Below are 27,116 nucleotides of genomic sequence, written 5' to 3'. Positions count from 1 at the left end.
CCTGCACAGACCCTACACCCCACAGCACCACCTTATCACATATGGACACCATTGCTTCTCAGGCCACACCAGTGGGGCCTTTTCTCCAGCAGTGATGCTATCTAAAGATTTCCCATTTCCTTGCTAATCATTCCCCACAATCACCTCCCCCGCTCCTCCCCGTCCTCCCCCCCTCCCCTCCCGCGCCCCCCCCCCCCCCCCCCCCCCCGACACACACAGCAAATCATGCTGCTTCCACAGCTTGGCAAATGCAGGCACTAGACGTCCCGAAAAACAATTCCTTGGCATCATTCTCCAGAAAGTGGGCCAAAATTTGGGATGGGAAATAACGGCTGGGGAGTAGCTGAAATAACTTTTTTTTTTCATGAGAGGCATGAGAAAACAGAAGCACAACGACTATGGCCAGAAGCTCTGTTTCCTGCTTTCCATCTCTTTGAAAGCCTAGAAAAAAACCTGTGGCTATCAAGGATCCCTCAAGTTGCCTCCATTATAGGTCTATATAAAAAGATATTTGCAGAATCTATGACAGGCGCTTAAAGAGCTACTACATCCTTCTTACAGCTGTGGAGATGTGTAGTGGAAAAGGTCTGTGTCCTTCTCATCTGGCCCAGGGTGGCTTTGAGGTTGAATGGTTAAGGTGCAGAATTGTCTGGCACTGGGAGACTGAGCAGGAGACACAGAAATGGGAAAGCAGAAGATCCGTCTTGCTTGGCAACACTTTATTTTTTGAAGTGTATATAAATTCAGGGCGTTTGCAGCATAGAATAAAATTTCTCAGCATGAATTAGGCCTGCCGCCCACCCAGGCTCCCCGATTCCGGCCTCCCCCGACGCCAGACTGGCGCTTCCCCAACTCGCAGGGCTCTCAGCCCGGCCGGGGTACCACCCGCTGCCCACCCACCCACGCACGCCGGCCCGAGGGGCGGAGCCGCCCGCCCCTTCCCGGCCGTGCCCGTGGGGAGCGCAGCGCGCAGGCGCTGGAGCGGCGTCGTGAATACCGAGGCGCGGTGGTGGAGGAGCCGGGGCGCTCCCCGTCCCGCTTTTCCAGCCGCTATGCGGGTGGTGCTGGCCCTCATGGGGCTGGCGGCGATGCTGGCACCGCGCCGGAGCGCGGCCTCCCTCGGGGAGCAGCCGTCCGCAGGTAACGGGGCTGGACGGGGCGGGCAGGCCAATCGAGCCGGGAGCACAGGCCCCCCGAGGGGCCCGGAGGGAGGTAGCGGGCGAGGGAGCTGGCGGTTGGCTACACGTTGTTCCCTAATATTTCGTGACTGTTCCCGCGTCCCTGCCTCTTCCATTGGCGCAGGGCGCCGGAAGGGAAGGGACGGGATGCGGCCCATTTGGTGACCTGGGGAGGGAGCAGCCGGGCGGCGGCGAGCAAACCGAGTCCCGCCGTCCCTCCCCGGGGCTGTGCCGTGTTACCCTACCGAGGTGGCCCGCTACCGCTGGATCTCTCTGTTCGGCAGCGAGATTAAGCTTTGCCGTGGAAGCGATGCAGAGGCATGGAAATGAGTGCCCTGGTGGCGCGACACCGTCCGTCAGTGCGTTCGGAGACCTCTCCCTGGTGCCTCGTTATTGTTGCGGATGTAGCCCCTGACTTTATGGCGCCTGCCATAAACGGTTACAGCCCTTTACGGTAAAGGCTGATACCAGCCTTATTTCAGGTGTTTGTGCATTTTCTCATGTAGTAAGATCAGTCAGTGCGTTGGGCAGGCTTACCGCACTGTGTTTTGTAAATGTGTGCGTCCAACAAAAAAAGGTTAGCTAGGAATTTCAAGCCAAAGTTTGGGAGTACAAGACTGGGGAATCCAAACAAGGCACCAGGCCTTGGCCACTGATGTGGGGTCACCTTGTCAGCCAAGCGTTGATGAGGAGGAGGGCTGGCCTGTCAGCAAAGACTGGAGTTTCATCTCTGTTCCGATAGAGTTTTAAGTGAATAGGGAAAGAAACAATCCATTTGGTTTGCAAGCTTCATTTTAAACTGGACCAGCTCATTAAAACCAGAGATTGCAGTTTAATATCTCAGGTCAGAAGAGAGCATGCATTTAGTTTTTAACCATGTTGAAAGCTACATACAAGGTCTAACGTGTTACGTTCTTCATGAAAGGTTTTGAAATAGGAAGCATGTCCACACATTAGATAAATGCACTTGATCCACAAAGTGAGATCCATTTGCCTAAAATACTGCTTGCAGGTGGTCACGGAAATAGTGATTACATCACCTTGGATTCTGCAGATGCATAATACAGATTCACTGGGACTTACTGCAGTTTAGATCCATGCCTAAGTGGAGTAGCTGAACTAAGTTACTGCTGGTGGTGGGCTACGCCATATGGAACTTTGGAAGGCTATTTAGGTTTCCTTAACATGGACTAAGAGCAGTAAAAATGGTAACCTACCTGTTGACTTATCCCTTAATAGTTTATCTGTTGAGCATGCAGTTTGTTCAGGTTTGTGGCTAGTTGTTAACCAGGGTGGAATTTTTTTCTACATTTGTTCAGTAAGGAGATTTGTAAGTTAAATGCTGTCTTTCAAAATTATTTATAAAATAGGCTACTTTTTCATTGAATTAATCAAACTTCGAGGTAAAAACATGATAACCAGTAAATAACTTGTAAAAAAAGCCTGGCATGATCCAGCCTAGTCCAGTGTAAGGCTACACCACAGCACTGTGGTAAAGTTGGTGCGGCAAGCTGCCTAGAAGCAATAAAGCTCATTTTTCTGCATACAAGTGCAGCAAACCCTCAGGTGAAAGGAGCAATATATACTTCTGAATTAGGCTTTGAAAACAAGCAGGGTTTTCCTAGTGATTTGCACACAGGTTGGCTACAGCCTCTATAACCATACCCCTCAGAGGCTTTGTTGTTTAAACAAAAACTTAGGTTTTTAGTGAACAAAAACATAATGAAGGGAATTCTAAGAAATATTGCTGTGTATTAGCTGAATGAAAATGCTGGCTATATCTGTAATGATGAACAAATACCATATCCTTACTTCATTATTGCATTGATAAAAGCAGACATGCTGGCTTAAAGTGAAAGGATGAAAGTAGAAGGGGAATTCTGAGGTATGTTTATAATGCTTTCCTTTGCAATGACACAGTGATTTGATTTATTTTTTCTTCAGTCTCAGTAGGGCTTCCAGTGTGCCAGTAACATAATACATATCTCAAGGCTGAGTGTAATGAAGGAGTGCCCAGTTGTCTTCATCTTCTGATTTAGGGCAGTTTTCCTTGGAAAAGCTGGACAAGCTGATGCCAGTTGTCTGAACAGACGAACACCCCCTGCATTTCCTTCATCTGGGTGTTTTATCATGCCTGCACAGATCGGCCTGTGACTCATCAGTGGAGATGAGACTTGTTGATGGGACCTCTTAAGTCTGTGTTTGAGTATCCTGGAAGAGAAAGTCTCTAGTCAAGATTATAGTGGTAGATGATTTGGAAACTGACAGCTCAGGTGCTTGCTGCACATTGAAAGCCAGATTTCCAAGGAGATGCGTGTACTCTATTTTTGCCATTGATTCACTGTTGTGAGTCTTAGTGGTCTTGATTTGTTGTGGGTGGTGATCCCCTGGTCTTGATTCAGATTATGGGCAGTATAACAGTTGTCTGTACATCTGCAAACAGACACCAGGTGATAGAAAGTGCTGTATTTAGATATAATCTATTAGAATGACTCAGCTATAAAAAAGGAAGAATAGTAATAAAATAGATAAAACCATATTTAGCATCTTCTATAACAGCAATAAGGTGGTGGTCAAGGTCTGCCTCTCTTCTCAATGCAGCATACCACCTTGCATAGATTGTAGTTGTAAACAACTCTTTTAAAAGCTTTGTGGAACAGCCTGAGCCCTGGGAAGATGAAAACCTCTTGTAAATGGAAGCTGTAAAAATGCAAAATGTAAATACTGCTTATGGTATTTATTCCTGATTCCTGTGAAATCATTTAAGTTCATTTAACTAAACATCAAAAGAGGTTAATAGTTTTAAATTTACCCCTGTTCTTCTGCTCTCTTTATTTTTAAGTAGAATTTGCCTTCTTTTATGAACTTAAGATCTTTTGAGAACTTCTAGTAGAACCTTCTGCATAGAATTGCTGCTGCATGCACTAATTTAAGATTGGTTTCAATAGCTTTGTTAAAGAAGTGCCATCAGGGCATAGGAGTGGTATTGCAAGAGATGTGTGCATCTTGGGTTTCTTTTGGGAGAAAGTGATTGAAGGCAAGCACCTGCAAACTTTATCAGTGCTGCTGTCACTTAGAAGACTGGGTGGGAGCAGGAGTTGACTTCTTCAGCACTCTGCTACTTGGTGTTTACAGGTCTGTTGAGCCTCCTGCCAAAGTCAGCCTACAGGCAGTCTGCTCTCCAGCAGTCTGATAAAAGTAGGAACTGGCCTGTTTACTTTCAGTGTCTGTCCTGCCAGGAGTGCACAATATAGATAAGCATATGGTAATTTTGGTGTACTGCCCTGAAGGGGAACGTGGCAGTGGACACCCCCCTCATGACAAGTCGATTTCCCTTTTTATCCTGTGACACAGGCTGCAAGCATGTGTTGAGCGCTGACCTCTTTCTCCTGAAATTGTCCTGCAGTTCTGGACAGTGCTCTTGGCTCTCTCCCAGGTGTCTGTACTATGCTTTACCATGAGCCAATCTTACTTGATTCAGAACATTCTGAATTGAGGCTCTAAATGATCAAAGTTCTCCAAGGAAATACAGTTTGCAGAAACAGGCTAAATTATTTATATGTGCTATTTTTCATCCTTAGCACAGACCTGCTTGCTACTCTGAACCCATTTTCCAGGTTTTCCTGGAAATCCAAAAAGCAGCAGAGCAGACTTTCTAAAGATGTTTTAACTTGTTTGGTTGGTTGGTCTTTACAGTTTGTCTTTTAAGCTTTCAGTTTGTGGTTTCAATCTGTATGTCAGTGCCTAGATGATGTTTAATAAGCACATGCAGTTTGAACTCTGTGGTTTGGCCCTGTTCTGTTGTCTGTTTTATTGCACTTCCAGTTAAATTGTACTTCTGTGAACTGCTGTAACAAATGTCACTGTGTATGCAGTAATGCCTTGTGGCCTCTGCCAGAATGAGGGAACTAACTTTGGTGTTGCACAAGATATAAACATAGGTTTAAGGGCTGTCTTTTTTTTTGTCTCTGAAATACCTTGTTCTTAACTTACCGGTTTAGTTTTTGCTGTTGGGCAACTGCTTAATGAATATGTGGGACATATGTGTTAGGGTGTTTTTTTATATACACATAAAGTCCTTCTGTATATACTTTCAAACCAGATTTTGCTGAGTATATCATAGTATCAGTCAGGGTTGGAAGGGACCACAAGGATCCTGTGGGCAGGGACACCCCACACTAGATCAGGCTGGCCAGAGCCTCGTCCAGCCTGGTCTTAAACACCTCCAGGGACGGTGCCCCAACCACCTCCCTGGACAACCCATTCCAGGGCTTCACCACTCTCATGGTGAAGAACTTCCTCCTCACTTCCAGCCTGAATCTCCCCACCTCCAGCTTCATTCCATTCCCCCCAGTCCTATCACTACCTGACATCCTGAGAAGTAGCTCCCCAGCCTTCTTGTAGGCCCCCTTCAGATACTGGAAGGCCACAATTAGGTCACCTTGGAGCCTTCGCTTCTCCAGACTGAACAGCCCCAACTCCTTCAGTCTGTCCTCATAGGAGAGGTGCTCCAGCCCTCTGATCATCCTCATGGCCCTTCTCTGGACATGTTCCAGCATGTCCATATCCCTCTTGTAATAGGGGCTCCAGAACTGGATGCAGTACTCCAGGTGGTGTCTCACCAGAGCTGAGCAGAGGGGGAGAATCACCTCCCTTGACCTGCTGGCCACAATTCTCTTGATGCAGCCCAGGATCTGATTGGCTTTCCGGGCTGCAAGTGCACACTTCAGATTTGTATTTCATAAGTATTTTCCATAGGTAGTGTTGTCAGGAGCAGTTATTCACCGAACAAGATAGGCTAGTTTCAAGCTAGTATAGGAATTTTTCCCAGTTTGCATGTGTCTGAGATTAGTGAAAGAATGGAATAGAATAAACCAGGTTGGAAGAGACCTTCAAGATCATCGTGTCCAACGTGCAGATGTTGTGTAGTTGACTGGGAAATGGATGTACAAAGCAAATCAATTCAGACTTGGATATATAAGCAAATATTTTCTGGTTTGATGCATGCATTTGAAACAGATCTATATCATACCATGTGGAGCTAGTGGATTAGTTCTACAAGTTATCTTCTTTAGTCTTAGAAGATACAATTGGGTAAAACTGTTTCTGTTACTTCGAAAAAACCCAAAACAACTGAACAACAAAAACACCAACTCTTATTTCTTAGCAGCCTGAAGCCAAGCACCAGATATTTGCAGTAAAAGAAAGCCTTTGGATGACATTTATTTTTTAATTTCCTCCCACACATATTTCCTTCCTGTCCGCTCTGCCAGTTTGCTCAAGTTGTAAGTGCCTCCAAAACTTAAATACATTAGTTGAGGTAATTGCATGTTGAGAAGATATTAGATTTATATATATATACACACACACAGAGAGAATATCTACATGCATGCACAGTCTCCAGTAGTCAAACCTGCTGAGGCCTTTGCCACCAACATTGCAGCAGTAGTTAGTCTGGATTGTTTGTATATGAACAAATAAATATTCATATTTCTCTGAGTAATGTGTATTGGTTATGAACTGATGCAGGTGTGAGTTTGCTTAGATAATCTGTGGTTTGCATTCCCAAGTCTGTTCTCTAAAAAATATACAACTTCTAGGTCACCTTGTGATCATACTTTTACTTGATTTCCGCCCTCCTGCCTTTGCTTTGTACCAGTCTGTTCCTTTATCCTCGAAATCCAGGCATGCTTACTTTTTCAGTAGAACAAGAGGACATGCTTACTTTTTCAGTAGAACAAGAGGACACAGTCTCAAGCTGCACCAATGGAAGTTTAGGCTCGAGGTGAGGAGAAGGTTCTTCACAGAGAGAGTTGTTAGCTGTTGGAATGTGCTGCCCAGGGAGTGTGTGGAGTCACTATCCCTGGAGGTGTTCAAGAGGGGTTTGGACATGGCACTTGGTGCCATGAGGTAGTCATGACTACATGGTGCCATGACTTGGTAGTCATGAGGTGGCAGGTTGGACTTGATGATCTTTGAGGTCTTTTCTAACCTTATTGATTCAATTATTCTAAATACATATCTGACCAGCCTTCCTTTCATTCCTTTGGATTTGCCTGTATATTCCCCTGGATGTAGAGCTGCTGTCTGAAGTCCCTTTTACACTGTTGCACAGTGCACATGCACAATTCAATTTCTGTATTTCTCTGAATTTTTTTTTTCTTACTGATCTCTGTTGCCTTTCTGTCAGCCAGTACTGCTGTCTTGCATGGCCAGTGGAGCTAACCGCAGATGGAAATAGCTGCCTGTGAACTGGAGCACAAACAGCGTCTTGTCGAGTATCCTGTGTCACACACTGTGACATGACTGTCCAATCAATTTTCTGCATACTTTTTCCACACTTAGTTTGGCACTGCTTGAATTTGCACCTGAAAGTAGTTTCATGTTTAAACATGTGATGGTTTAAGCCACCCACATTAACAAAAACCTGGCTGAACTCAGGAAGCAAATGGAAAGCTGTATTATCCAAGCAACAACTACACTCTACAATGGAATGCAATGGATATAGAATAGAATTAACCGGGTTGTAAAAGACTTCCAAGACCATCGCGTCCAACCTATCATCCAACACTATCTAATCAACTAAACCATGGCATCAAGCGCCCTATCCAGTCTCTTTCAAAACACCTCCAGTGATAGTGACTCCCTGGGCAGCCCATTCCAACGGCCAATCACTCTTTCTATGAAGAACTTCTTCCTAACATCCAGCCTAAACCTCCCCTGGTGCACCTTGAGACTGTGTCCTCTTGCTCTGGTGCTGGCTGCCCGGGAGGAGAGACCAACCCCCACCTGTCTACAACCTCATTTCAGGTAGTTGTAGACAGCAATAAGGTCTCCTCTGAGCCTTCTCTTCTCCAGGCTAAGCAACCCCAGCTCCCTCAGCCTCTCCTTGTAGGGCTTGTGCTCCAAACCCCTCGCCAGCTTTGTTGCCCTTCTCTGGATGCATTCCAGCAACTCAACATCTTTGTACAAATATACAGTATTTACAATATTATACAGGCATACAAAGAGAAAACAGCATGGAAATCCTCCTGTTCAGGAGGACACTGCCTCGCTTTCCCCCCTAACCTCTCCCTCCCCTTTTTTTCTTTCAGTTAATTAGAAGAAAAGAGAAAACAAGAATGTTAGAGAGAGTTCAATTAGCTCAAAGCGTCGTCAAAAAGTCAGTAATGCTTATCTGCAAAGTTAGCTGATAAGGGTCTCAGCAAAGCAGACATGCATGCCAGCAGAGAAAGATGGAATGAAAGAGGAATGTGAGATTCCTTAGAAATACATCCCCCACATCTGACCAATGAAATTTGTTCAGAATAATATCTTGTGTTCCTTCTTACACCCAACTGTGGATTTGTTTGTACTTCTTCACTCTCCTGCTCGAAAATCTGCAGCTGTCTTTTTAAAGGCACAGCCTAAAACCGTCACAAAACATTACTGTTGTGGTACTAGCTGCTAACACCTTCCTCCAGAAGCCATGTAGCTTCTGCTGGCAGTTCACATAAACATTCAGGTTGAAAAAGACCTTCAGGATCACCAAGTCTGACCAATAGCTCTACGCTACAGAGTTGACCCCTAAACCGTATTCCCAAGTACCACATCTAAACTACCTTTAAACACATCCAGGATTGGTGACTCAACCACCTCCCTGGGCAGCTTATTCCAATGCCTGACCACTCTTTCTGTGAAGAAATTTCTGTGACCTTGTCACCTTTTCTGTGAACTTACCACCTTTTAAACTTGTGGTTGATAACCTGATGATCATATTCCTTTTTTCCAATGACTGAAGCACTATTTTTGTACGTAGTAAAGCATAGCTAAACCACAGCACTTTTTGCAGAGTGATACATGTTGCCTTTATTGAATCTTTGTGGTTAATAGCGTATCTCAGACTCTATGTATTACTGTCTGTGTTATCTTTGTGGTCTTGTTCTCAAAATGTGAGAATGTTTGCTTTTCCCTCAATATATCACATAGAGTGAAGTTGGAGCGCCTTATGAACACGTGTTAGACTAGAGCAGGTGAAATAATGAGTTACCTGCTAATATTTCACAAAAGCTATATTAAGAGAATATTAAGGATGCCAAACCAGACATTGAGATGCAGAGAAGTAACAAAGTCACTAGAGGGACCTTAATTTTTCCCTTCTTAATGCCATGTGATGGCCATTCATAGATACAGAATCATGCATTTTTCTTTCCCCTGCAGCTGCTCCTCCGATATCTGTGTTGCTGTTGGTGCTTCAAACAGAACCTTGCTGTACAAGGAAACTATTAGTGGTGCTTCACTTTGTCTTGCTTACTCTCTTGCCTCTTACATTGTTTACTAAATGCACTTCAAGTGCTTTCCCATATATGGAACTACATTGCAGCTCCAGTGTTAAACTACTAACATTTGTAAGGAAGTTGATTGTCTTTACAACTTTCTACAAATACTGCTAGAGTGGTAAAAATGGCATTGTCAGACAATACCTACATTTCCCTGGCAGGTTTGCTGTCTTTTGGCAAGGCAGAGTTAGGAGGCAATAAGATTCAGCAGGACTCCCCTGGAGCACATACCCTGATAATGCAGCTTTGATATATTTTACCCCCTGCTCCCCTACCCACTATTCAGAGCAAGAGAAATCTACAACAGCTGGGCTAATGTCATCTAACTTTAGCAAATGAGTAGGCTGAGGTACTTAACACCTTCTTTGCCTCAGACTTTAAAAAAAGACTATCTCCAGGGCAGCTGGGTTCTTGAGTTGGTAGATAGGGATGGGGAGCAGAACGTGCCTTCTGTAATCCAGGGGGGAAGTAGTTAGGATCTAGATGGGATTCATCCTAGGGTGCTTAGACAACTGGCACAAGAGTCTGCTAAGCGACTCTCCATCATTTATCACCGGTCCTGGCTAACTGTGGAGGTCCTACATGACTGGAGGTTGGCCAGTGTGATGTCCATCCACAAGAAGGGCTGGAAGGAGGAGCCAGAAAACTATAGGCCTGTCAGCCTGACCTTAGTACCTGGCAGGGTTATGGAGCAGGTCATCCTGAGTGCCGTCAAGCAGCATATACAAGAAAACCAGGGAATCAAGCCCAGCCAACATGGGTTTAGGAAAGGACCTGCCTGGTAGATGAGGGGAAAGCTGTGGGTATGGTTTACCTAGAATTCAGCAAAGCCTTTGACAGTCCCCACAGCATCTTCCTGAAAAAGCTGGCAGCCCATGGCTTGGACAGGTGTACCCTTCATTGGGTTAAAAACTGGCTGGATGACCTGGCAGAGAGTGGTTGTGAATGGTGCCACATCTAGTGGCATCTAGTGGTCTGGTGACCAGTGGTGTCCCCCAGGGATCAGTACTGACCCAGTTCTGTTCAACATCTTTTATCAATGACCTGGATGAGGGGATTGAGTCAACCATTAGTAAATTGCAGGTGACACTACGTTGGGAGGGAGTGTGCATCTCCTGGAGGATAGGGGGATGATGAAGAAGGGCCTGGACAGGCTGGGTCTATGGGCTGAGGCCAGTGGTATGAGATTCAACCAGGCCAAGCACAGGGTCCTGCACTTTGGCCACAATAACCTCATGCAGTGCTACAGGCTGGGGGACGAGTGGCTGGAGAGCAGCCTGGCTGAGAGGGACCTGGGAGTGCTGGTTGACAGCTGGCTGAACATGAACCAGCAGGGTGCCTAGGTGGCCAAGGCGGCCAATGACATGTTGGCTTGTATCAGGAATAGCGTGGCCAGCAGGACTAGGGATGTAATTCTGCCCCTGTACTCCCCCTGCACTGGTGAGGCCTCACCTCGAATACTGTGCAGAGTTCTGAGCTGCTCACCTCAGGAAGGATTTTGAGGTGCTGGAGTGGGTCCAGAGGAGAGTGAAGAGACTGCTGAGGGGGCTGGAGGGAAAGTTGTAAGAGGGAAGGCTGAGGGAGCTGGGGTTGTTCAGCCTCAAGAAGAGGAGACTTAGAGGGGACCTTATCACTCTCTGCAATTACTTAAAAGGAAGCTGTAGTTAGGTGGGGGTTGGGCTCTTCACCCAGGCAATTAGTGACAGGGCATGGTATGAAACTGTGCCAGGGGAGGTTTAGGTTAGATATTAGGAGGCACTTCCTCACAGAAAGGATGATTAGGCACTGGAATAGACTGCCCAGGGAGGTGGTAGAGTCGCTATCACTGGAGGTCTGTAAGAAAATGTGGCACTTGATGGCATGGTTTAGCTGATGTCATGCTGTTAGGTCATAGGCTGGACTTGATGATCTCGAGGTCTTTTCCAGCCTCAATAATTCTGTGATCTGTGTAGTAGCAACATAGGAGTATAATCACCACAACTTATGAACATAATATGGACTCTCTGGTGGACTTGCTTTCAATGGACACAGGTTATCTGAGGTTCTGTGTTGCAAACAGGAAGAAAGCTGTCTCTTCAGGAGAGAAGAACGAATCTGCTTGCAGGGCTTGTATGTGTTTGTGCTGCTGACAGAGTTGGCTGTTTGGCGGGGGGCAAGTGTTTGTGATATTTGTCTGTAGTTTTTCCACTCGCTCCTAGTGTGTTGCCTTTCCCAAATAATTTAGAAATATATTAGGCTGTTCTTGTGTTTGACTAGGTCTATTTATCAAAATGAAGTTGTTCTGTTTCTTACAGTGCCTTCACCAGAGCAGATTGTAATAACATCTGAAAACTTCAAAACTGTGGTGCATTGGCAGTACCCTCCTATGTCTGAAACTCCTCATTTTATTGTGGAAATCAAACCTTACAAGTAAGTTCTTATTCTTTTGCCATTTCCTGTACCTGTTGTTCTCTGGAAGCATGCAAAACCAATCAGTCTCTGGTAAACTCTTTTGGTTTCTATGTGGTGAAGTCATATAGGATGAAGGAAAGGTCACCTAAGTGTAAATGAAGGCAAAAAATGTCAAATAACAGAGTGGTTAAGGTTGGCAGGGACCTCTGGTGGTCATCTGGTCCAGTGCTCCAATGCTTCTACTTAAGCAGGTTGCCCAGAACCATGTCCATGTGGCTTTTGAATATCATCAGGGATGGAGATATTCACAACCTCCCTGGGCAACCCGTGCCAGTGCTCAATCACCCTCACAGAAGTCTTGTCACAGGCAGTGTACTGTATGATACTGTGCAGTCGAAATGGTAATAACTATTGCTCACTCTGTTTTACAGTTCAGGTCACTATAAGAATGTCTCAGCTTGTGTGAACGTTGCAGCTCATTTCTGTGATCTCACAAGGGAAATAGGTGGCGCTTTTGAGTCTCACTGGCTTCGAGTTAAAGCTGTTGTTGGGTCACAGCAGTCTGAGTATGTTGAGACAAATGAGTTTATTTTGCAAAAGCATGGTAAGTTCCATCATAAACTAAACTAAACCTTGTCATTTTCCCCCCAAATAGAAAGAAAGTTAGTAATTATCCTTTTTGCTGTATTGTTTTGTCTCGTTTGGGAATATCATAAAGTCATGAGTCCCAGATGACATGAAGCATGATTGTTCAGTAGGAACTTGCATAGTTCTAATTTGTTAGCCCTGTGCCTGTAGTATCTGAATATTTTTTTAAAAACTTCTAAAGGCAGGGAAGTGATGCTGTTGGTGTATTCTCTGCCTCCTTCCCAAATTCTTGCCTGGTGTCTCGGACACAAATTTAGGCTCTGAAACCACTGCTTGAAGCTGCGGACCTTTCAACATCATTAAAGTAGTATACAGGTGGTTGGTGGTACTATACTTGACTCTCTAGCCCTATGTATTGACAGTGTGGGGTGTCTAGATGCTATCCAGAAAGTATGGGAGTCTGCTGTAGCTGGATAACTAACCATTACTCATTACTCCTGTAGATCCTTTGGGCTGCTTTGGGAGAAATCAGTGTCACGGTCCAACCGTCGGCAATTTGGCAGAAGTTAAACTCCCTTGGTTCCAGTTTGTACTGACTGTGGCTGAGCTTAACTCCTGAGTGACACCCAGTTGGATCTTTAATGTGACTAACTTTACACTCTCAGGAACAGAATTAAGACTCCAACACAGTCAAGTGCCAAATTGGTTTATTTGACAGGCTGCAGATGTAAATACTGCTGAGGTCAGGCAGATGGGCAGGGAGCGGTGCCAGGCAGGACAGCAGCTCGCTCTCTCCATGTCAGGCAGGGAGACAGGCAGCAGCACAGCAGGGCAACACGGCAGGCAGCACAGAGGTTTTCGATGGTCCTTGTCTCTAGCTACTGACTGCTCAACAACTGATTCTTCACATGCAGTTCCCTCACAAAATGGCTTTCCCATAACAGTGTCTTCTCATAGCAGGCAGTGATCCCCCCTAGCAGATTACCATCCTCCTGCCATACAGTGGCATATTTATAGTTTCACAGCTGTACTTCTGTTGCCTCTGCCACCAGGGAGTCTCCCCAGTTCTGAAGTCCCTCGCTTGACCCCAGGGGACCAAGTGCCAAGCTTCCTGTATCCCAAAAGATCCCAAATGATTCTCCCAACAATGTTGAGCCACATACATAATGATTCCTGGTCCCTTAGAATCAGTTTTGTAAAAGCAAATTGTGTGTCTAGACTCCAGGCCAGCCTGTCCAAAACTGTGCAACAGGCCACAGCATATCATGAGCTGTGCAAAGCAGGCAGAAGAGGGTAAGGAAAGATGAGACTTTCACTCATGTTTGCTGCATTCTCAACGAAGAGCTTTCAGGTGACAGATTACCCATGAGATCCTCCCTGACTTGGGCTGTGCTGAATTTCAGCATTGCTGGAACATAGGAATTGTGAGTCCCTCTTTGTTTTCCGTTATGATTCCCTCCTCACCCAGTACTCACGTAACTTAAACTCAGGGGCTGGTTTCTAGTGTTTGACAAAGGGACAGAACTCATGGTAATAATGCCAAGTTCGGCAATTTCCAGATAATTGATCGTCACACACAGAGGAAGGAGATAAAATCACTTGCTTATTGAACAAGAAACTTGCATGTTTAGTCAAACCAGCAGACGCAATTCATGTAGGCCACTGCCATTGGAAACAAGCCTCCTAAAAACTCTTGCTCAGGATAAGATTTGTTTAAATTTTCAGATAGCCTTTTTTTTAGCACAGTATTTTCGGATGACAGAGGTGATTGAAATCAATACGGCTGACCAATATGATCGGGTATCGATCCTTTATTGTTCCAGTATTGCAGGCCTATGGCTCAGGCCTATGGTGAAAGCATGGCACAGTAAAGCATGGAAGGAGAGGAGATAGGACAGGCAGAAAAAGAAGTGCGTAGCAAGGAAACTACTACAATTTATATAACCTTGGAGTGCCTTGTTGGCATGGACTCATTGGTTCCCTATGAGTGACCACACATCACACTCTTATAGATTATTGGTCCAACTACGGATGACACGAGGTTTGTTGATGCAGGTGCATGTCCTGTTGTCCCAAGATAACTTGCTATGTTTCTAGCTACCAGCATCTTTGTTTTTAGTTACAGTGCTGCAGGCACAGCACTGTTTTGGTACACTGGTAGCTGGCTCTGTGCTTATGCTGAGCATGGCCTAGCACCATGTCAGGCCCTAGGCCTGCACTGCCAGATTGCTCACACTGCTTGTTGCTGGCATTCCCACACAGTATTATTTAGCTGAGTGATTTATGGTGGGAACTAGTAAGCAGTATTTTGTGTTCTGTTCTCATTCATTTATGTTAAACTTTTTTTTTTAATGTTGTTAGTGAGCTGAGTTTTTATGGCTGTATGTGTATAGGAAAGTTAGATTGCTTAACAGTGAAAATCTGCACTGCTTCCATTTGAGAAGCAGGCTCACAAATGTGTACAAACGCATTCATTGCTTCTAAGTGTCCAAGCTGCTTGATGTTAGCAGCATTAAAATAAATGATGAAAGCTAACTATAAAAAGCACACTTTAAAATAAAAGTTCAGACCTAATAGCAAAGGTCTTATGTGTTGTAGGAAGAATAGGACCACCAAAACTGAACCTCTGGAGGCACAATGATGAACTCATGATTGATATTTTCCATCCTGAATTCCCCTCTGAGAATCTTCTTCCTTGGATTGGAGATGTTTACCCAATGCTCAAGTACTGGGTGACTTTCTGGGATAGTAAAAATCAGGTAAGTTCCAAAAGTAAAACTTCAAATTAAAATTACTTGTTTACCTTAAACACATATGAGCAAAAGGCTCACTCCTGTGATCCACGGAGCCAACTGATAGTAGGAAAACAATTGGCCGTAACATAGGACTGCTGAAGTCCTCAAATGTCAAATGCACCCCAGTGAGATACGGGATTGGAAGGTCTGGATTTTAGTTGTCTGAATGGATGTGTTATAACAAAAAATGAGATTATTACATTAGTTGTACACAAGATGCAGTTACCTAATCCTGTGCTACTGTTCCTGCATGTGTGCTTAACATTGGTAACTACTTGTGTGCCTTTCACCTGTCTAAATAGACTTTTCATTTAAGATCATCTGTTTAAGATACTGGTATCACACTTACTTAGCAATTGTGGAAGATGAACTTGAGCAAAAGGATCATAGGTATGTTTATTTACAGTAACCTTTTCATGTGCATCCAGCTACAAGTTCTAGAAGTTCATTAAGAATGTGAATCTAGACTATGAATAACACGTGCTTTAGCTTAAACCATGGCAGTGTGCTTAAATGTAGCAAGGTGCAAGGCCTATAGCTGATGTAGGAGGCACATCTAACAGTTACTGTTTCACATTTTTGGAAGTGTTGGAAGGTGCTGTAACATTTATATCGACTCAGATGACACAACCTCAGTTTCATTTTTTTTCAGAGCAAAGAAGAGTTTCCTGGAGACGACTGTACAAATTATACATGTAGCCTTGAGATCCCAATCCCTGCTGAAGGTTCCACCTACTGTGTCTCAGCAAAAGGAAGTTTATATGATGACCTGATGATTGGTGCCCCATCAGAAGAAAGCTGCATTCATGTTCCTCTCAAGCAGACACTCAGTAAGGGGATTCTAAAACTTTACTAAGAGCATACTTAGCTGGAACAGACCTTTGGTCAGACTCAATGTGTGACTGATACAGCCATGAGATGACTTTCATACATGTGGGAGAATATGAAAAAAGGAAAGCTTAATCATTCTTTTCCAAATGCACTTTAAAGATCAGGTATTACATGCAAGTAACCCTGAGTTTTTGAGTGCTCTTTCTCTTCTTAGGTATTGCAAAACCTATTTCTATAGTGCCTGGTCATCAGTGTAATTAACAAAAGACTAATGAATCATTCAGTATTCAGTATCACTAAGGTTGGAAGAGACCTCAAAGATCATCGAGTCCAACCTGTCACCACAGACCGCATGACTAGAGTAGGGAGGACACTAGTGCCCACTGCAGGCTTGAACTCACAACCTTCCCATTAAGGGTCTTATGTGCTACCAACAGAGCCACCTGTTTTATGCTTATTCACTGAGTTATATAATTTTCATAAACATCGTCCCTGATTTCTAACTATTTATTGTTTTTCTTTTCTCAGTCTTGTCACTGAGGAAAACATGTATGGACTTTCTCAAGTATGAACTAATAAAGTTGAGGGATTTCCTATTAAATAGTGGCTGGTGACTCAGCTTCATATGTAGCTCTGAGAACCTTTTACAAAGTTTTTAATTATGGCCCAAAACATCAAGAGAAGAGAGATAAAATTATTAGAAGCAGTTGTGTGCTTTTTATGCACAAGAGTCGCGGCATGATTGAATCATAGTATCAGTCAGGGTTGGAAGGGACCACAAGGATCGTCTAGTTCCAACCCCCCTGCCATGGGCAGGGACACCCCACACTAGATCAGGCTGGCCAGAGCCTCATCCAGCTTAAACACCTCCAGGGATTGGGGCCCCAACCACCTCCCTGGACAACCCATTCCAGGGTTTCACCACTCTCATGGTGAAGAACTTCCTCCTCACATCCAGCCTGAATCTCCCCACCTCCAGCTTCATTCTGTTCCCCCTAGTCCTATCACTACATGAGATCCTGAGAACACATAGAATACATAGAATAGAATTGAAGACAAGGACATTAAGGAGAGTAAGATCAGTGAAATCTTAGCTAGTAATAGTTAATAAGTCTATATTTTGGAAGATACCACATTTTCACTTTATTCAATCAATATGCCATCACATGGAAAACTTGCAAATCTGTTCATCTCCATCCATCATCTCCTAAGGAACAAAAAGATGAGTTACAAAATTCCTTTACCTCTATAAAAACATGGTTGTGTTTATATAAATTGTAACTCTTCGGTCATTCTACTTTTTGTTTGATATAATACTTTAAATTTTCTTGAGTGAAAAAGGTGGTAAATTAGCAAATTCACACATTACAGCAAAGCATTCTGACTGATTCCTAACTGATTTGCTCTAACTTCTTAGGCACACAAAGTGTCATCCTTCTGTGTGTTGTTACTCTGGCCCTGAGTCTGATGGTGGTAGTATATTTTGGCTGCAGGAAGCTAAGGAAGAGCAACATCAAGCTGCCTAAATCTTTGGTAAGTCCAGACTTCTTGTCTGCAATTTTTAATATACAGCTGGGTAACTTCTATAACATCTTTTTAACTGAAGTAGTAGTAGTTGGTCTAGTTTAAGACCTTGGTTCTTAAAAAAATAGACAGGTTTGTATTCATTCTAGTAGCAGAGACAGAGAACCACAGAATCACTGGATTTTTGGCTTAGAGACTTTTTGAGATCATCTAGCCCAACCCTTTTGCTCGAGCAGGTTGCACAGGACTTTCAGTTGGATTTTGAATACCTCTAAGGAAGGATACTCCACAACTGCTCTGGGCAACCTGTTGCAGTGCTTAACCATCCTCACAGTAAAAGTTGTTTTCTTACATTTAGGTAAAATTCCATGTGTTTCAATTTGTGCCCATTTCCTCCTGTTCTCTCCCTGGACACATGTGAGATTCCCTGATTATATGGTAGTATTTTGATACTGCTAAATGCTATGCTGTTCTGCAAGTGACGTGCAGAGTAAGGGGAGAGGAGTAACAGCACTGTAGGACAAGGGAAGAGTTAGGGGAAATCTATTCTCGCACTGAGTGGTTGCAGACAAAAGAGCTCAGAAGCTGCTCTGCCTAAATGTCCTTGCATCCATCCTCAGGAAACAGTGGGTGTTCCTTAAAGCGCAGCATTCCTTACTTTCTCATCAGACAAGAGTGCAGTATCTGACAAGTACTGTTACAGTGTCTTCCTGGTGTCTCCTTAGTTACATCTATGAACAATGGGCAGCAGTTGAAACAGGTTTTCAAGAACTGCCGTGTGAGACATTAGTAAATGGTGATTGTGTCAATAATAATCTTATGGGTGGATGCAGGAAGTCTCATAAGACTTCTAGAGAGAAGAGGCAATGATCTTCAATTCCTTGTCCTCCAAGACCCTTTAGAATAGAATAGAATTAACCAGATTGGAAGAGACCTTTGAGATCATCATCCAATGATATCTAATCAACCAAACCATGGCACCAAGCACCCCATCAAGTCTTTTCCTAAACACCTCCAGTGATGGTGACTCCACCACCTCCCTGGGCAGCCCATTCCAATGGCCAATCACTCTCTCTATGAAGAATTTCTTCCTAACCTCCAGCCTAAACCTCCCCTGGTGCAGCTTGAGACTGTGTCCTCTTGTTCTGGTGCTCGTTGCCTGGGAGAAGAGACCAAGTGACTCCTTCCTAGTGTGGGGGTAGCTCAATGCCTAAGGTCCCCTTGGAGCTTGCTTTTTGTGGAACAGAATGTTAGGAGATTGCTCTGACTAAATAGAAAAACCCAAGCCAGTGATGCTGGCTAGTCAGACAAAACACTGAAATGCTTGTTTCTTTCCCTGGGCTATGACAGAGCCATAAGACTAGTTCAGAGATAGCCATTTGCGCTGGAGACTTTAACAAATAGAGAGGAGAGAAAGCTTTCTGATGGAATCTGCAGGTAGACTGTAATATCAAACTACACAGGCCTGTAGAAAAAGTGAGACACTGGAGATTTTTTTTCTTTTTTTCATTTTCACACCCAGTATGTAACCGTCTGAATACACAATGTTATGTCCTACATACACACACAAAAAAACCAGCTCATCCAGAACAGCAGTGCCATGCTCAGTGGATCCAGTTATTCTGGCTTCTCAGTACCACTGTGATATTTTTTCCTGATCTAGATGCAATATCACACAAATAGAAAGTGTTCTTTTTAGCTCCTGTAAACCTCCTTATGCATGCTCAAAGTTCATGCTTCAGCTCTCATTGTAGAAACTCATTTGTGTGCCCGTATTCTCAATGTACTGGGTTATATTTTACCTTGTGATTCCAAGGTTCCAGTTTACCATGGTCTGGTTCACATTCCTTGCTATGCTTTGTGGCTAAGGTGCTGAATGAAACCTCTACCTGCTTATAAAGATTGTTTAGCTGTGTGCTTTAGCACTAAGACAGGAGCTAGTCATGGCCCCAAGACTGTCAATGTTCAGCGAGAATTTAGACCATGTTTTGAGGTGTATGATTTAACTTCTAGATTGCCCTGAGTGGAGTCATGAATTAGACTCTGGGAATCCTCTCTGAGTGGAATCAGGACTTTGACCCCTTCTGGGTCCCTTCCAAATCAGGATATTCTGTGATTCTGCCCATTGCCTTTGAAATCTGTAGTGACAAAAATGGCACAGCTCCTAAGGACAGTTTCTATATAGTTGATATGAATAGTGTGGCAGTTTAAAAATAATAACAACTTATGACTAATTGTTGATTATTTCATAACAAATCATATTAACTAATGAACAACTACTGCAAATAATGTAAGTTTAATGATATGAAGTTATCTTTATTGGCTTCTTGGACCTGAGAGCCTGTTGCTGACCTTTGAATGTGTACTAGATACTTCTCTGTATAGGTTATGACCCATTATATTTTACCTGAACTTGACTAAAACCAAAACATCTATTTTCCATCTATTATAAGGCTAGGTAAGATGACCTACCTTAAGGCTGCTTCATTCCTGGCAGCTTTAGGTAGATGATAAAACACTATTTGAATGACTTTCAGCAAGCTGGAATTCTCCAACAGGTGGAAAAGTAAGAATGCGTAACCATCAGGCATCTGCCTTGCCTGAGTCTCATGTACCCAAAGAAATGGGGGCAAAAAAACCAATCCATTGCTATTTAGATGTATTTCTTGTGCTGTTTGTGACTTCTAAGAATAACATGTCAATCATGCAAAGGCCTTTCTTTAACAGTGCAATTGTCTTTCAGTATGGGCATTGAATGATTAACTTCATCAGAGGAGATGTTGGATTAAATGATTTACAGAGCCTGTTCATAGTAAGATCCTGCCAGGAATATACATCTAAAAAAGTGGGACAGATTCCTTTACAAAATTTCATCATAGTAGTCTTCTGTTAGATCTGCTGAAACATCAGGGTTTTGTGATCAGCTGTAGTTAGCTGTTCATATTCTTTATTTCACAAAAAGTATTTCAGAAGGCTATCTCCTCCCACCCACTATCTACAGTCATTCTGGTTTGTCCTGTACTAGATTTCTGATGTAAGGTTTGTGTTAAGGTCTTGACCACTTTAAAAGGAGCCTGACTTTATTTTACTGGTAAGCTGTGGGCATTGCTCTCTGCTTGAACTTCACTGATTTTTAAGTGTCTCTTATCTTTGGATGAAAGCAAATCATTAGAAAACTCTTACTAGACGATAAGAGAGATTCCTTGAAAAGCATCAGCTTTCATTTTTAGCTCACATTTAAGTCAAGTTGTCCGTTACCTGGTGGTATTTTTTCTGAGCTTGACAGAGGACAAGGTTGTCTTCTCTCACTGTATTTGTAGGGCACTTATGGATATTTACAAAACAATTTCTTTTGTGACTCTGGCTTTTTTGGTTATGCAACATTATTTTCATTTTTTTTTAATTGGGAGAAATTTTAAGTGTCCAACAGCATGAGATTTAACACATCCAAGTGCTGGGTTCTGCACATCGGCCACAACAACCCCATGCAGTGCTACAGGCTGAGGTCAGTGTGGCTGGAGAGCAGCCAGGTAGAGAGGGACCTGGGGGTGCTGGTTGATGGTAGGCTGAACATGAGCCTGCAGTGTGCCCAGGCAGCCAAGAGGGCCAATGGCATCCTGGCCTGCTTCAAGAACAGTGTGGCCAGCAGGAGCAGGGAGGTCATTCTGCCCCTGTACACTGCACTGGTTAGGCTGCACCTCGAGTACTGTGTCCAGTTCTGGGCCCCTCAGTTTAGGAAGGAGGTTGACTTGCTGGAGCGTGTCCAGAGAAGGGCAACGAAGTTGGTGAGGGGTTTGGAACACAAGCCCTGTGAGGAAAGACTGAGGGAGCTGGGGTTGCTTAGCCTGGAGAAGAGGAGACTCAGGGGTGACCTTTTTGCTCTCTACAACTACCTTAGGGGAGGTTGTAGACAGGCAGATCTTGGTCTCTTCTCCCAGGCAACCAGTACCAGAACAAGAGGACACAGTCTCAGGCTGTGCCAGGGGAGGTTTAGGTTGGATGTTAGGAAGAAGTTCTATACAGAGAGAGTGATTGCCCATTGGAATGGGCTGCCTGGGGAGGTGGTAGAGTCGCTGTCATTGGAGGTGTTCAGGAGGAGACTTGATGGGGTGCTTGGTGCCATGGGTTAGTTGTTTAGGTGGGTTGGATTGGTTGATGGGTTGGACGCAATGATCTTGAAGGTCTCTTCCAACCTGGTTTATTCTATTCTATTCTAAACTTCAACTGATATTTGCCACAAATAACTGTCATCTTGTAGGAGAGAGTCTGCTTCATTAGTTTTTATGAAGGTGATTTGTTGTGGTGGTGGTGGGTTTTTTGGGGGGTGGGAGGAGCGGTGTTGTTTTTTCCTTTGAGCATCTATAAGATAATAGCATAGTCTCCTATTTATACATTTACACAACATTAATTTGTTGTGGAACCATGCAAAGGCCATGCAGATTTTGCCAAGGTCACAGGCCCTAATGAAATTTGAAACACACTTTTCAAACTTTCCTCTTTAAAATACACACCTGAAAGTACTCTGTAGGTGGACAAACCCATAGGAAAAAAAAAAGAAACAAACTGTTGATTGCTTTACCTGCTACTGATTCCTTGGGATTTGTGTGTGTCCTTGAGCCTGGCTTCCACTGGTGTATCTCCCTCGTCTGTTGAGACAGTGAAAGACCTAAAACAGGAAGGAATGTAAACACCTACACATTCCAGGAAATACTGCTGATATTTAGCTCAAGCTCACTGGTTGTCAGCTAGTATTAGATAACATGCATGAAAGAAAAGCACTAACTTACAGTAAGTACTTTTCTTGAAATAGCAGCTGTATCTTTATTACCCTTGTTACTTAATATGCATTGAATGGCATTCCAGTTAGTGTAGTAAACTGATTCTTTTGAAACTAGAAATAACTGGCATGGCTGAATGGCTAAATTGTCTCATAGTCATGACTCATAGATGTCTAAAGAACCCTTGGTACCAGGAAACCCACAAGAGTTTCTTCTTCTGATGGCTTCCTTCTTTCATGCATGGGAGGACGAGTGTTTTTGCATCATCTTGCTTCAGTCGAAAACTCACCAAGAGGAAAACAAGTTTCCTTTTTTGAGAAGAGAAGTCTTGGATGTAGTTGTACAGAGAGCATTTATTTTATCCTTGGGGTCTGTGTGCAAGCATTGCCAGCTGGTGCTGCGAAATAAGAACCTGTGTAGAGTACAGTGTGGTCCCTTAACACATTTCAGCACTGTGATTTCTAGAGCCACGTGAAAATCCAGGAAGAACAACTCATTATTTACAGCATTTATTGGTATGGGGAAAGATAGAAAGTTGTAAACACAACTCTTAGCTGTAGTTTCTGTAGTGTTTTGTCTTAATTCACATTCCTCAAGTATTCCAGCTTACAAAGAATCATAGAATCAATAAGGTTGGAAAAGACCTCAAAGGTCATCAAGTCCAACCTGTCACCCAAGAATGACAACTAAACCATGGCACCAAGTGCCACGTCCAATCCCCTCTTGAACACCTCCAGGGACGGGGACTCCATGACCTCCCTGGGCAGCACATTCCAATGGCTAACAACTCTCTCTGTAAAGAACTTTCTCCTCACCTTGAGCCTAAACTTCCCCTGGTGCAGCTTGAGACTGTGTCCTCTTGTTCTGGTGCTGGTTACCTGGGAGAAAAGACCAAGCCCCTCCTGTCTACAACCTCCCTTCAGGTAGTTGTAGACAGCAATAAGGTCTCCCCTGAGCCTCCTCTTCTCCAGGCTAAACAACCCCAGCTCCCTCAGCCTCTCCTCATAGGGCTTGTGCTCCAGACCTCTCACCAGCCTTGTTGCCCTTCTCTGGGCATGTTCAAATGTCTCAATGTCCTTCTTAAACTGAGGGGCCCAGAACTGGTCACAGTACTCAAGGTGTAGCCTAACCAGTGCTGAGCACCGGGGCACAATGACTTCCCTGCTCCTGCTGGCCATACTATTCCTGGTGCAGGCCAAGATGCCATTGGCCTTCTTGGCCACCTGGGCACACTGCTGGCTCATGCTCAGCTGGCTGTCAATCAGTACCCCCAGGTCCTTTTCTGTTTGGCAGCTCTCCAGCCACTCCGACCCCAGCCAGTAGCACTGCATGGGGTTGTTGTAGCCAAAGTGCAGCAGCATTATCTTCTTTTGTCACTTAGTGTGATTCTTGGAATTAGATTTTTAGCTTCCCCCCTAGAAAACTACAGGTGCTGGTCCATTCAAGGCCAGTGTGGGTGTAGCATAAGCATCCCAGATTTTCTTCATTTATCTGTGTAAACAGGTTTTCTAAAGGCACATTGATCTTGCAGTTGTTTGTAACATATTCAGTATCAACACATTATTGATCTCGTGCCCAGAGAAGGGCAACAAGGCTTGTGAAGAGCTTGGAGCCCATGACCTACAAGGAGCACCTGAGGGAGCTGAGGTTGTTCAGTCTGGAGAAGGGGAGGTGGAGGGGAGATCTTACCACTCTCCACAACTATCTGAAGGGAAGTCGGAGCAAGGTGGGGGCAGTCTCCGCTCCGTGATGACAAGCCACAGAACTAGAGTAAATGGTCTCAAGCTGTGCCAGGTGAGGTTTAGGCTGGATGTTAGGAAAGATTTTTTTCATGGAAAAGATTATCAAACATTGGAATGGTCTGCCTAGAGTGGTGGTGGAGTCACCATCCCTGGGGTTCTTCAAGCAGCATGGGTGCTGACCTGGCGCTTAGGGACATGGTTTGGTATTGGCCCTTTGGTGCTGGCTCAAGGGTTGGACTGGATGAGGAATACATACTGTATTCTGGTTTCTGCAACTGTCTTCTAAGGATTTGCTTCTTATGAATGGGTGAGTTCCATAAATACTCAGGGAAATTACTCTGAATGAATGTTCTTTATATAGTATTCTGACTCTTTCTGCATAACAGAAAATGAACATCCAGAGAAGAGTGTTAGCTAAATGGCAGGTAGGGGAATCACCTCACCTCTGTGACAGTAACAGCTTGTAAAGCTCAGTTAGATTTGTTAATAACTGCTCTCCAGGCAGTGTTTGTTTGCTTTCTGGTGGTGGTTGTTCCTTTTTATTAAACTTCATGGTTTCAGGGATCTGACATAAACCACAGAACCATCAATAGATATCAGGGCAACTGAAGAGGAAGGTGTGGGGCTGAAGTGAGAGATGAAGGCAAATTCTCATGAAGTCAGCACACTGAAGATATGAAAGTAACAATAGAGCCTCACAACCTTCTGCTCAAGGAAGATTCTTGAAAAGCACAGACAGATTTGATTGTCTGATTTTGATGGCTCAGTTCTTAGACTTTTTTGCCTGTTTGTAGCTTTTCTTAAACAACGTTACTGTTCACTCTGTTCTCCTCCTACCTGTGTCTGTCTTCTGAATTTGCCTCAACCTGCATTTCCAGTCAATTTTTTTTCTGAAAAGAATCTCAAAAGAGTGATTGTGTAACTTTTATTAGAAAATTAGCTTCTCTCTTAGTACTTTGTAGTCTGTCATACACTATATATATATATGTATAAATATATATATATATAAAATGAACTATGGAATTTAGAAAAGAGCATTTACTAATTGAGTAACCATTCCTCCTCGTGCTTTCTGCTAGCTTTGGGGAATATACCACAGAGCTGAAAATTCATCCCACTTTGTTTTTCCCTATATATTTTTTTTTTTTTAAACACCTTTTAAAAACAAACAAAACCACCAAAAAGCAGAAACAAATAGAAGACTCTAAACAGCCTGGAGCATGTCATAATCATTTAAAACAACACTGAAGGAATTAATATGCTCTTTGTGTGAAGGGAGTTTCTGAAGAAGGGTCCAGGGAGACCTTACAGCAGCCTTCCAGTATCTGAAGGGGGCCTACAAGAAAGCTGGGGAGGGACTTTTTGTAAGAGCTTGTAGTAACAGGATGAGAGGGAATGGATTGAAGCTGGGGGAGGGTGGATTTAGAGTTGGGTATTAGGAAGAAATTCTTTACAGTGAGGGTGTTGAGACACTGGAACAGATCACTCAGAGAGGTCATGGATGCCCTCTCCTTAGAGGTGTTCAAGGCCAAGTTGGATGAGGCCTTGAGTGACCTAGTCTAGTGGAAGATATCCCTGCCCATGGCAGGGGATTTGGAACTAGATGATCTTTAAGGTCCCTTCCAATCTAAACCATTCTATGGATTTACAAAACATTAAAGTTTGTCACATCATTGGAGTGCTTAGTGACAAGGGACTAGGAAGACTTCAGCAATAGGTATGACTGCTGGTATGCATAAAGGTCCTTATGTAATTTTAAAGGTCTCCTTCCAAAGATCACTTTCCTTCCACAGAATATTAGTCATTGCAAATTGCACTTACTAGATACAGAGTATGAAAGGTTTCCCCAGGTAGTTGAAGAATATTACAGCTTCTTTTTCTTTTGTTGTCTTCCTCTACATTGCAGACTTGAAATTCATTAAAGTACAGTGGGTCGTATGAAATAGATTTGGTCTTTGCAAGTGTGTTTGTCCATAGGAAGCATTTTTGAGCGTGTGCGTGAAAGTGTTACCGGCAACAAATGAAGTCATAAAATCTGGCAAGGTCATTATCCTATATCTAATCTTGATCAGTGGGATTAGTGAGATTACAACTGGGATTAGTTGTAATGACATGAAGTTTGTAATACAAACTTTTATTACAAACTTGTATCTTTTGGAGAGTGTTTTAACCTCTTAATTTTGTCAGAGGATGAAGCAAATAAACTAGGAGATAATGTGGAACTAATTTATTTTCTTTTCTCCCCCATTTCAGGTCGATATGATGATAAACCTGAACACAGAGAGCATTCTAGAACCAAAATCAGCAGCAAAATATATATCTGTAATAAGCTCCACCCAGTCAGTGCTGCCAGTGAATGGTGAAATAAACTTGCTGTGGGCAGAAGAAAAAGAAGTAGTAGTTAACCCTGAGAATTCCAGCGAAGGAGCATCTTCTGTTTGTCTCCCAGTGGCACCAGCCAAACCAGAAGAGGTGTCTGTGCAGGAAAGCATGGCAAACGTACCTTCTAATGATGACCAGAATCACAAAGTAAAAGAGAGTTACTTTGTTTCTGACAGCAGCCAAGTGGATATGTGTGGTAGCTCTTCAGATTCAGAGACTTCTGATGCAGAAATAAAACAAACAAGCAGCTGTTTCAAGTTTTCTGGCTATGACAAGCCTCATGTTCCATTGCATATGCTAATAGATGTTGGTGAAGAACAGCCTGTGATTGCTTACAGGCCAACTGACTAACCAGGATAGATAGAATAGAATAAAATAAACCAGGTTGGAAGAGACCTTCGAGATCATCGCATCCAACCTATCATCCAACACCACCTAATCAACTAACCATGCAACCAAGCACCCCATCAAGTCTCTTCCTGAACACCTCCAGTGATGGTGCTCCAATGGGCAATCACTCTCTCTGTGTAGAATTTCTTCCTAACCTCCAGCCTAAACCTCCCCTGGTGCAGCTTGAGACTGTGTCCTC

At 43.7% G+C, this 27,116-nt stretch overlaps 1 protein-coding gene across 1 annotated transcript; it reads left to right on the top strand.

Annotated features, from left to right (window-relative positions):
* Window positions 1-1,031: 1,031 nt before the first annotated feature.
* Window positions 1,032-27,116, top strand: IFNGR1 (interferon gamma receptor 1). The gene is made up of 7 exons (XM_054162456.1): window positions 1,032-1,140; window positions 11,791-11,905; window positions 12,319-12,495; window positions 15,078-15,238; window positions 15,930-16,100; window positions 17,519-17,634; window positions 26,399-27,116. Exons 1-7 carry the CDS (start codon window positions 1,053-1,055, stop codon window positions 26,876-26,878), a joined length of 1,308 nt encoding a protein of 435 aa, XP_054018431.1. The 5' UTR covers window positions 1,032-1,052; the 3' UTR covers window positions 26,879-27,116.

This window comes from Dryobates pubescens, chromosome 6 (genome assembly GCF_014839835.1).
Source record: "Dryobates pubescens isolate bDryPub1 chromosome 6, bDryPub1.pri, whole genome shotgun sequence".
Taxonomy (NCBI): domain Eukaryota; kingdom Metazoa; phylum Chordata; class Aves; order Piciformes; family Picidae; genus Dryobates; species Dryobates pubescens.
Note: the sequence above shows the minus strand (reverse complement) of the source record. Positions and strands in the feature narration are given on the sequence as shown.

Coding starts and splice junctions, on each gene's coding strand:
- IFNGR1 (XM_054162456.1), top strand. CDS start 1,053: ATGCGGGTGGTGCTGGCCCTCATGGGGCTGGCGGCGATGCTGGCACCG. Junction 1,141..11,790: donor CGGGGAGCAGCCGTCCGCAG/GTAACGGGGCTG, acceptor TGTTTCTTACAG/TGCCTTCACCAGAGCAGATT. Junction 16,101..17,518: donor TCCTCTCAAGCAGACACTCA/GTAAGGGGATTC, acceptor CTAACTTCTTAG/GCACACAAAGTGTCATCCTT.